The sequence below is a fragment of the Sinocyclocheilus anshuiensis genome, unplaced genomic scaffold, assembly GCF_001515605.1.
Source record: "Sinocyclocheilus anshuiensis isolate Anshui unplaced genomic scaffold, SAMN03320099.WGS_v1.1 scaffold1034, whole genome shotgun sequence".
Taxonomy (NCBI): domain Eukaryota; kingdom Metazoa; phylum Chordata; class Actinopteri; order Cypriniformes; family Cyprinidae; genus Sinocyclocheilus; species Sinocyclocheilus anshuiensis.
This window is the reverse complement of record NW_015538015.1, coordinates 525,744-537,569: the sequence shown is the minus strand read 5'-3', so window position 1 is coordinate 537,569 and position 11,826 is coordinate 525,744. Positions and strand designations below refer to the sequence as shown.

The 11,826-nt window shown below is 35.9% G+C and overlaps 1 protein-coding gene across 5 annotated transcripts in view; it reads left to right on the top strand.

The window, feature by feature from the left end:
- Positions 1-11,255, top strand: part of LOC107678355 (pleckstrin homology domain-containing family A member 1) — a 44,445-nt gene extending 33,190 nt beyond the window's left edge. Inside the window, exons 9-13 of one of the 5 annotated variants that reach the window (XM_016473601.1) lie at positions 1,809-1,873; positions 2,772-2,835; positions 4,384-4,473; positions 4,846-4,886; positions 10,564-10,856. In XM_016473601.1, coding sequence (XP_016329087.1) covers positions 1,809-1,873; positions 2,772-2,835; positions 4,384-4,473; positions 4,846-4,886; positions 10,564-10,774 — 471 coding nt within the window. In that variant the 3' untranslated portion in view covers positions 10,775-10,856. The other 4 variants (XM_016473592.1, XM_016473583.1, XM_016473614.1 and 1 more) reach the window with 4 other exon arrangements.
- The last annotated feature ends 571 nt before the right edge of the window (positions 11,256-11,826 follow it).

Here is an 11,826-nt window from a genome sequence, read left to right as displayed (position 1 = left end):
GTCTCCTCCGCGTCACCGTAGCGCCATTTTGGAGAGTATCCACTGAACGCAAACTGCGTATACTGTTCTGTGTCAGCCGCACCACACGGATACGCTGTTTTCATTCAAATCAAAGCGTAAATAAACGTAGAAAACGTACCCGTGTGGTGCGGCTGACACATACAAGTAAAACAGCATACGCAGTTTATGTTACGTGGATACTCTCCAAAATGGCGCTACGGTGACGTGGAGGAGACGAAATGATGAATAAAGTCGTTATTTTTGTTTTCTTTGAGTACAAAAAGTATTCTCGCCGCTTCATAAAATTCAGATTGAACCACTGATGGCAGATTTTGATGATGTCTTTCATATTTTTCTGGGCCTTGACAGTGTAATTTACTTGGCAGTCAATGGGACAGTCACAAGCCTCTCGGTTTTCATTCAAAATATCTTAAATTGTGTTCCGAAGACGAACGAAGCTTTTACGGGTTTGGAACGACATGGGGGTAAGTGATTAATGACAAAATTTTAATTTTGGGGTGGAGTAACCCTTTAATACTTGGAAAAGCTACTTTTGAAAGCAAAATGCTGATACCAAATAAAAAATTGTATATATGAACAGGCTTTTTATGCTATGATTGAAATGTGTAATGCATATTAACCCCGGGTCAAGGCCACTTGTAAGTTTTGAAAAGGTTAACACCACCTTTGACCCTGAGATATGAAGCCCTGCTCGAAATCGCAGTACTAGAGCTAAACAGCGTGAATTACTAACCCTACAGGTATAGGTTTGGGAAATTAACAGTTTCATAATCCAGAGTTGAAAGTGACATTGGGTTAGCAATTTCAAGATGTCTATAATATCACTAAACTCACTGGAGTACGGATGATTGGACAATCGATTGGCATCCAACATACGTTTCCTCTCAAATAAAGTGACTGCCATGTCTTCATGTCTGATAAAGAAACCAACATTGGCTCACTTGTTTGCTGTAGTGGTTTAAAATCATGGTAAACGGTTATAAATTGTTTTGACTGAGGCGGTAGAACAATGGAAAGTCGTTCCACTATTCAAACACACAACTTCCTGTTGAACATTTTTTGACATGTTATTTCCCACGGATTTATAGTAGCCTAATTATTTTTATTCCCATGAAGTTAAGAATAGCTACTATTCTTACTAATAGAGACTACTAAACTGATCTTCTTCCTCTGACAGTGAAAATGCAATGCAATTATCAATAGGAGTTAGTCATATGAGCAAAATCTTACAAAGTCTTACAGATCTTACTGTGAATGTTTAAAGGTTTCATTTCATATCCAGAATACAATTCTTGACCTATTTCCAATTGAGAAGCTGTTACAAATCATACAAAAACAAGTGTATTAAATCAGATCTATTTAAACTGAACCAAACCATGACCAGATTCAGATTTCCATCAATCTAAATATTGACTTATGGACTACTATGGTTCTTCAGTACTGTATTTGTTAACCACCACAGGAAAAAACACCTGTGATGTGATGTGATGTGTGTGTGTGTGTGTGTGTGTGCGCGTGCGTGCGTGCGTGCGTGCGTGTGTGTGTGTGAGGAGGGCAGGCATAGGAACGAGGCTTGGTCAAAGGCTAAATCATACAGTAGATGTCAATAAAGGCTATTTCAGGGCTGATAATCACAGGCCTGTGCGCACTGCAGCATCCTGCTCGGGCCTGTACTTCCTCACTGCACACACTCAGCATGGCTGGAATGTTTGCTCAATGCTTTTTCAATCATTCACATGAAATAAAGACCATTTTTAATAGATTACTGAATGAAACTTTGTTTTTAGGAGCGGGAGCCGTTGCGCGTTATTCCTTTGAAAGAAGTCAACAAGGTGCAGGAGTGTAAACAAAGGTCAGTAGTGCTTCATTTGTGGTTTGGTTTGGTTTGGTTTGGTTTGGTTTGGTTTGGTTTAGTTTTATGGTTTCCAAATACACTTTGCCACGCCCCATGTCATAGAGCTTATTGTAAACAACACATCTATTTTATTGTATTTTATTTTATTATTTGTTTTATTTTATTTATTTTATATGACCTTGTGATGTTGATTAAAATGTCGTAACAGGACCTTCCTAGTGAAATTGCCAGACTTTGCTCTTGAACTAAGTCCACGTCTTAAATCGATATCCATTTTATCGATAATCCGTTACAATCAGATATATGTCACAATAAGGAAGAAAAGATCTGTCGCTACTTTTATTTCATTGTAACTTTAAGTGCATGCATTTAAACTGTGATTGATTGTGTTGGACAACCTACTAGGCACACATTGTTATTACGTCTGGGAAATCATCTGGAAAGCATTGTGCTCTATTTTAACCAACTTAACTGAGTAGAAACAACTGCAAAACATTTCAGAGCAGATTCACATACATTCTGCATCATAAATGAGAAATCATCCGACAAATGACGTTCTTAGGAAACATTAGTGACGTTAGTGAAAAATTGGGATCTTCCGGATGAAAACACACACTCTGAACAGACGTCACGGTGATGTATGTGTTCTTTCAGGATAGGTCAGGCAAACGCGGCATTTCTTATATTTTTATTTACTCAAGGCAGCCAAGTTTATCTTAATTTTGACATGTGACAGTTCACAATGTTTAAAAGTTCCGCAGTTTGGGACTTGGGCAGACTTTCATAATAGTGCATAAACAATAACAGCATTCCCATCATTCATCTGTGCTGCTGTGCTGTTTCAACAGCTTTTACCCATAATTCTGTTGTTTCTGATATTGATTTGTGTTTTTAGTGACTTGATGATGAGGGACAATCTTTTTGAACTGGTTACTACCTCAAGAACTTTCTACATTCAGGTAGGAATGTCATGTAAGAAATTCATATTAATTCTCCAGTGGGTTTTATATTATTAGGGTGGGTCTTAATATTTAATGGTGCATAAAAAGCATTTTTCAACAATTATGTTTGAGAATAAAGTCATAACATTACAATATAAAAGTAGTAATTTTCTGGGAGAATTCAGTTATGTTATTTTTCTTTATTTTATTTTAACATGGCACTAAAATACTGACTTTTATTTTTTTTTAAAAGAACAAGAAGAAGAAAATCTGAGAAATCAAGATGAAAGTATAAGAAATAAAACATTAATGGGATGAATTGATTTGTGAAAAACATACACTGCTATTCAAAAGTTTGGGGTCCATAAGATTCTAGGTTTTGTATGAATATCTTTAAATAAATTTAATGCAACCATGCTGGATATTTCTTATAAAACAAACAAACAAACATACTGACCCCAAACTTTTGAACAGTAGTTTAAATCAGTATTTTTTTTTATTTTTTTTTTACTGTGGTATGCAAACATTACTGTACTGAAAAGCATATGCATTTGATTTAAATTGGTGTTTTATAATGTGATTGTTTATTTTATTTTCTTTCATATGTATTTACAGTATTAATATAGCTTTTAGCATTTTATCATTGGATTCGTAGACAACTTTTATTGTTGGGACAAAATGGGACAATAGTTTTGGCTGTTGTTTAGTTTTGTCACATTGCGTTACTTTATTTGTGGAGACACATTACATCTCATCATAAATTTTATTTAAGATGGAATATAACTTTCATATTTCCTGTTAAATTTTTTGCAGCAAAAAAAAACAACAACTTGGAAATCCAATTTGTGATCAGATTTTCAAAAATTGTTCCATCGACAGATAAGGTTGTAACGATACCTTTAAATCTGAGGTGGTACTTAGGCTACATTTACACGACAACGATATAGTCAAAAACGGAAAAGTTTTTCCCTTGCGTTTTTAAAAAGTTTCTCGGATACACGACAACGTTTTCAAAATGATTCGTGTTTATGCATATCCGCAAAAACGGCCAAAAACGCTGTATTACGTATGGCAGGCCAGTAGTTGGCGCTGTCACCTGTTGTATATGATGCATCTCCGCTGTTGGTTGTAATATTGGTGAAGTAAATCCACACTTTGCTGAAGAAGCGTTAGCAAACTCTTGAGCAGCAACAACAGTACCATGTACTCCACCATAGTGTATGTTTGTTCGTGCTTGCCTTTAAAATCGACACGTACTGCGCATGTCTACATACCTAACACGTACTACGCACGCGCATGACGATAACGGTGGCATTTTCAAAAACTTGCACTTTGAAACCCGTTTTCAAAAATATGCGTTTTCAGTCCCCAAAACGCTGTTGTCGTATAAACAAACAGATTACGCATAAAAAGTTTCTCGTTTTTGGCTGAAAACCCTTAGTCTCAAATGTTTGAGAGCCACTGATGTATGTACTTTCAAGCTAGAATAAATGTTTTTATTGATTGTTTTTACATGTTAACATTTTTAACAAAAATTAAAGCTGTCTGTATTTTTCTCTGTCTCAGTCGGACAGCCCAGAGGAGATGCACGGCTGGATCAAGGCTATCTCTGGGGCCATAGTGGCCCAACGGGGTCCTGGACGCTCAGCAGCCTCTGTAAGAATTGACTTTGTTTAGTGACATTCTGAGTTCTCAGCCGTTTTGTGCTCTTCTGGTTTGATTTGTCTTTCGTGAAGTGTTTTGTAGCCATGCATCCTGTCCATGTCCAGCCCAACCATGTTTCTCTTCAAATGTCACTCATTTATGTTTGCTGCTGGAACGACTAAAGGTCCAATCTTAGAAGGATAGTTTACCACAAAATTAAACATTTGTCATTGTCCGCTCAAAAAATGGCCCAATTTACCAGACTGCCCATTCTAGTTTATACTCTTTGTGCCTGTCTGTCTCTCTCTCTCTGTTTCTCTTGTTTGTTTGTTTTTGTTGTTTTTTTTGCCATGTTGGTGCCTTATGAATGTGCGTGTGTTACAGATGCGTCAGGCCAGGCGGCTCTCAAACCCTTGTATACAGAGGTATACATCCTGCAATGGTGAACGCAGCATGTATGTGTTGAGATCAAACCCCTTGCGCTTTGTCGCTGTTTGTTTGCATCCAACCCCTGCTTAGAGTTTAGAGGCCTGTAGTCCTTAACCTAGATCTGAGCAGGGTTGAACTGCCTCGCCTAAATAATCAAGCCCACAGACAAACCAAACTAAAACCAGACCTCATATCATGCTATTGACGTCCATCATCCACATTTACTCTTTTAATACACTTTGGTACATCCAAACTAAACATCTCACACATTCATCCGATTACCCAGCAGGGTTATTATAGTTAAGTAAAACTCAAACTCAAACTAAAATTAAAACCGTAAAAGTAAAAAGTTAAATAAATAAAAAAGTTAAATAAATGTTAACTGAAATCAAATTAAATATACAAAAAAACATGTTTTTCACCTAGTTACGAAGGCAGCATTTCTAATTTTAATTGCATAATCTCATATAAATATATATATATATATACTATAAGTCTGTATATGTACTGATTTAAAATAAGAATAAAAAATATAATGGTATCTCAGTGATACTAAAATAAAACTGCTGTCTAAGGCTCAGTAAAACATATTTGATAACAGTGATTTAGAGTGAGACATTCTGTAATTTACTGAAGTGAAAGTCTATAGCAAAAATCAGAATTGATTATTTTTTAAACATTTGTAATTAACTTCTTATTTAAAAATATATATTTCGTATAATTAAAATATTTTATAAAAGTAATTAAAATATATGCAAGAAAGACAATTCAGTATGCAAATATCAAAGATGTTTTGTACATTGAGACATTTACATTATGAACTAAATGCATACTAAATGTGTAGGTTAAAAATAAAGTTGGTTTATATGATTTGAGAACAATCTCACAATATAAATTTTTCAAGTATAAAGTTAAGTTTTGAGAATAAAGTCATAACATTATATTCTGGGAGAAGTCACAATTATTTATGAAAAAAAAATTTGTATGATTTGTTTTCTCATAAAACTTTACTATTGCATAATTAGTTTATTCGCAAAATTCTCACATTTTCTTTATTTTAACTTGCCAGTAAACTTTTAAACAACTGACTTTTATGAATTTTTTAAAGCAATAAAGATATAAGTAAGCTAAATAAAGTATTAAAATTATGAAGTGATTTGACTGAAGAAAGACAATTTAGTATGCAAATAGATGTAAGAAAGAAGACCAATCATAGTTTAGTTTGTCAATATTACTGTGACAATTATAAAATACGTGATTATAAAAGATAGGTGGATGAATATTACACTGGAACACATTCTTATAGTTCGAGATTTTCTAACTTTAAAGGGGTCATATGATGCGATTTAAATTTTTCCTTTCTCTTTTTCCTTTAAGAGTCAACCACGCCTACCTAAAACGGCTTGTTCTAACACGCCCCACATGTCTTTGTCACGATGTGGGAAGATTTGCATAACACCGCCCAAATGTTCACTCAAAGAAAGAAGGCGTAACTTTTATTCTCGCAATACCAAACTAAACAATAACTTTTATTGTTGCTGCCGCCATGTCGTGAAGACGCGTGTGTGTTTGTGTTCTGTGTGTTTCGTTGTGAAAGCGAAACTACTTTGTTTGGCCTTCCAAAAGTTTGAGATTAAACTGAAATATAATGATCAAATCTTAAGTAAATGATACTATTACAGATAATAAAGATGGCCCTTATAAACCACCTATAAAAAGCTGCACCTATATTTGTAATTCATACAGTACCCAAATGTTGACACATCCAGATCTCTTGCCAGGCTGTTTTTTCCCCTCCACCTTCAGGTCATACAGTTTGAACAGGAACAAATTGTGCTTAGTTCTTCGATTATTTAGGCTGTGCTTTGTTGTACACTGTTTGTAAGTTTAGATTTTTGGATATTTGGCTGGAATGGCCAAATAGTCATAATCAATGTGTGCGCAGCTGTGCACTTCTTCAGTCGCGACCGTGCAGAAGAACTAATATGCCGTGCACATGCAAAAAATTAGTTGGTTAAGCCATTTGATTGAAATGCGAAATAATTGCAATGCTCGGGCAAACCGCTATAGAGTTGGTGTCGCTATAGAGTAAGAACCAGTGAATGCGGTTTACAGGTTTCATAAAGAGAATGATGTGCGCCAAATCAGTCGCTGTAGAAATCCGCTCTGAAACACACAGCGTCTCCCTGATATGGCTGCATCAACACTACTGCTGTTCCTGAAACAACGCCTTCTTTCTTTGCGTGCACGTTTGGGCGGCATTATACTAATATTTCCACATAGTGACTAAACATGTGGGGGCGTGTTAGAACGAGCCGTTTTAGGCGTGGTTGACTCTTAACTTTTATAAAGAATATCTCTTTGGATTTGAGACTTTAGTCTTTGCAACTTTACAGATCTTCTTTAAGCACCAAGAGCTTGTAACACTCCAAAGAGAAAGGAAAACTTGAAATCGCATCATATGACCCCTTTAATGGTTGCGGACGAAATAGCTCAACACGAGAGCTAATGCAACGAAATAGCGGATGATTGGCACAGAACAAAACTCTGAGACACGTACACCATGTCTACACCGGACGGGAGTGGTGCGGCGCGACGCCACACAATTCATAGCTTTCAGTCACGTGACCGGCTCGAAGACTTAGAGGGCAAAACATCCATAGAACTGCAGCACAAGCCTGTCAATTTTCCATCTGTTTCCCAGATAACAGTTATTTAGATCACCTCTCAAAAGAATAAAACAAAGGTCATTTGCAATCCATATTAAGCACCCGCGGCAATATTTAAATCATTAAACAGTGCGACAAAAGTTGTAAAAACACTTAAAGTGCCTTAATATATTTAAAACAGTAATATTAAAAGATCAAATTCAGTAATCACCATATTAATGATGCATAGTTTACATACGCAAGCAGATGAGGCCGGAATATGAACGCAATCCGCTTAATGGTTCAGTGTTTTCCTTATAATGGTTTTCTATGGGAAACAATTTAATGTGAAACTTTGCACATTGTGTTTATATTCTGGGTTCATCTGCTTGCCTGTACACAATATACATCATCAATAAGGTGTTTACTGAATTTCGCCTTTTAATATCTGCGTTTTACTACTTAATGCAATCAGCGTAATAATAACTGGCGGTCAGTGGAGCCAAAGACTATAGAATACCCAAGACATGTCACTCGTATAGTTTTGAATGGGGAAAAATGCAAAGCTCAATATGGCCGCTCAATCGCAGGAAGCCCCGCCTTCTGAATGAAAGAGCCAATCGCTAATTGGTAAAGTCAGCGCGTCACTGCAGCTCCCGTTAGAAGTCCCGGTTGCTATAGAAACAGTCAGCATTTTGAGACGTGCGCTTAGGACTGCGCATGTGCGCACTGGCTGATCTTAGCCTGAATAAGCGTTTTATAACGCTATTTGTGGAAAAGAAACAACATTTATGACACAGTTGTTGTCAGATTTCTTTGGTGATTTCAAATATGAAATTTAATCGTAAGCTTAGAGAACAATTTTGGAGAACTTGATGTTTCCCCATTCAAAGAGATAGGAGTTGCACTTGCATGCCCGAGAGGCGTTTCAAAGATGGCCGAGTGACATGACTTGTCTTAAAGGGGCTTTGGTGGAGCAAAGCTTCGTTTTGCTCACCAGGTGGGCATTTCTATAAGGGTGTGACGTCACGTGAAAACTATCAATAGGCTACTATAGAATTATAATCAGTGATGCTGTCTACACTGGATGCCGTGCCGCAACACGACAAACCCCCGACAGTAAACTGATGCCTCGTTCTATTTTGAACTTTATACACAAAGTTCAAATGATTTGCAACGGTCGCTTACAGAGCCGAGTTTAAATGCTTCAGTTTGTTTTTACATGATATTATATTGTATTATATTATAAAACCTAATAAATAATTCATGAAAAAGGGGAATTCATGAGCAATATCTGCTTCATTTTTTTCATATATATTATATTATATTATTATAAAGAAATTAACTGTTCTGCGTGAAATTTTATAAAAAAATAACACAATTTCTTTGTAACACAGCACTGTAAAAAAAAACAATTTCTCAGGTAACTTAAAATGTGCATAATTTAGTTGCATCAAGGGTCAAATGAAGTATAAATAGCACATTAAAGTTAAAAGTTGCGCACCTTTTTGTGCGCACTGTGCAGGTCTGGTATAAAGAATGTTTTTGCTCAGGTGGCCGAAATGTCCGCCCAATAGAGAAAAGTTTTGCTCAGCAAGAAAAAAAATTAGAGGGAACATTGGTCATAATTACTACAGTCACACTTTAGTTTGGGGACCAATTATCATTTATTAACTGATTATTAACTATGACTTTTGCCTCAATAAACTGCTAATTTGCTGTTTATTAATAGTTAGTAAGGTAGTTGTTAAATTTATGTATGGGGATGGATTAAGATATCTAAAATATAGTCATACAAAATAAGGCATTAATATGTGCTTTTTAAGTACTAATAAACAGCCAATATGCTAGTAATATGTATGCTAATTAATAGTGAGAATTGGTCCCTAAACCATTACTACCAACATTTTTTCATTAAACATATTATCAGATCTATCATATTATATTTTGTATTCATCATGTTTGTTGCCCACATTTTACTTCCATTTACTCACAGTTTGCAATCCATTTCTTAACCTCTCCTGCTTTTCTTTTAAAATATTTGTTGATGTTTATTACAGGACATTATTAAAATCAAGGCAAAATATCATGAGTCATTTATTCCTTTTTTTATTTTTATTCAACTCTCTTTAAAATAGTGGAGACTCTAGTCATACGTGTCTAGGAAAAGCTGTTTTAATCTGTCATGTTGAGGTCACATCACCAGCCTTGTAATTTGACAAAACACAAATTTCACATGAACATATTATGAAGATGAAAAAGCTAGCAAAACATAAATAAAAATGACTTTGTGCACCATTTAAGGGAAAGTTCATAATTTACTCACCCACATGTTGTTGATTTAAATCTGCTTTAAAAGAAAGTCATACAGGTTTGGAGTGACAAAGGATGAGGAAATTATGGCAGAGTTGTTATTTCTTGGTGAGCTATACCTTGTGAAAAAGAAGTTAGTCATATTTCAAAGATATAATTATGAAATTACATATCAAAATTGTACTTGAGTCCAATGAAAATGTCAAAGGTCAATGAAAGAAAATCACACCGTTGTTAACAGGCCTTTAGTTTTGAATTTACGAATATTGAAAATGAATACAGTCTCCTCAAAGCTTTTTATTTAACCTGCCTTTATATGTTATATGATATGAATCCTTGTCCTGTCGGTTTTTGTCCGTGCTTTCGTCGAACGCTGTTTTAGCTGATGTCCACCTCTCATTTTTTTCCCTTTCAGAGAATAAATGTGACGCTGAGACACTAACAACCCAAAAACAAGCCCTTCTTCTGCACTACCAGCTGTCCTGTTCCTGCTATATCCCAGAATGATCTACACCCTCCTATCTGCTGTAGCTTTTACTGCCACTGCTCGCTGACATGACTGCCACCCATGTCCTAAACCGTACTAAACTTCCTGCTGTTCCTCTTGCTTCACCTGCTCCTTGTTCTTGAGTTTTTTCTTCCCTTTCTACCAAAGCAGTTTTCTCTGTCCTGACCGATGGTGCGTTCTGTAACCATTCCTCAATCTCCACAGGAGCACGCTGAACGAACCTCCGTCTTCTACTCCAACGAACAGAGTCTCTCAACTCCTCGCTCACCCCTCCCCACCGAACTCCATTACCCAGAATGCTGTTCCCCCTCGGGCCCTCAGCATGGCGTGGGAGGGGCCAGACCTGAACAACCTGAGGCCGGGGCCACAAGCGCGCCTGTCGCTCCAGGAGTCGCTCCAAATCTTCTTCAAGTAAACGCTGACAACTCATCGCCATGGCAACTGAGAAGCGGCATAGCCCAGCCTCCGGATTGCCCAAAAGATGAAGACATGCATGTTACCCAGGTGTAACGATGTACTTGGTATTTTACACACACATATTATGAACTATTAATGTCAAATGCAGGACAGGGACTCGGGAAGATTGTGAATCGAGCCCAGTGCACCATGGGATATGGAGTTTTCCCTGATCATTCTCAAGTCTCTTAAAGAACTGCACACTATGAAATAGGTTCATAATCTAGAGAATTCATTGAGACTCAAAAAAGTTACTGATACCAATAGCCGATTATTTTCCTGTTACAACCAATAACCAATATTGTGGTTGATATTATGAATCTATTGTTTTTAAATCTAAAGTACCATGTAAGCAAAGTGAATTCAGTGAAATCAGGCATGAAAACACTCAATGTACAGTAGAAAGTATGGACTTTTACTTTTGCAAGACTATATGGTTTAAACTGGAAGATATATTGTTTAAATAAAATAAGGTATTTATTTTGATTTAAAAAATATACATAATAAAATAACTTGATATTAAGATATTATTAATAAACATTTTTTTCCAGTATTGACCTTATCAGACTGATACTGATAAATACATTTAAACAAAATTATGCTACATATTGCTGATACCAATAAGGCCACTAATAATCCTTAAATTCTGGTTTGTTTCATTTTAATTAATCTGGTGCTTTTACATCATTTTTTGGGGGGTACAGTTCAGACTTTTGTCCTAAAGTAACATATTCCTTCCTTAGATGCCATTGGGCCTTTGTGGTCTTGTTTTTATTGGTAATTTTCTTTGTTTGAATGCTTAATGTATAAATTGAATTGGACTTTTTGTTTGACCACAACAAAAAAAAGACATGGTTGTACTGATATGTTTTGTATTGCTGTAGAGAGAATATGTGTTGTGTGTTATTATATTTCAGTGTAAAACACACTGCCACTCTTTATGGTATGTTTCTGATTAGGGCTGTGCGATATTGAAGAAAAATGCGATATGCGATACCTTGTTAAATAATG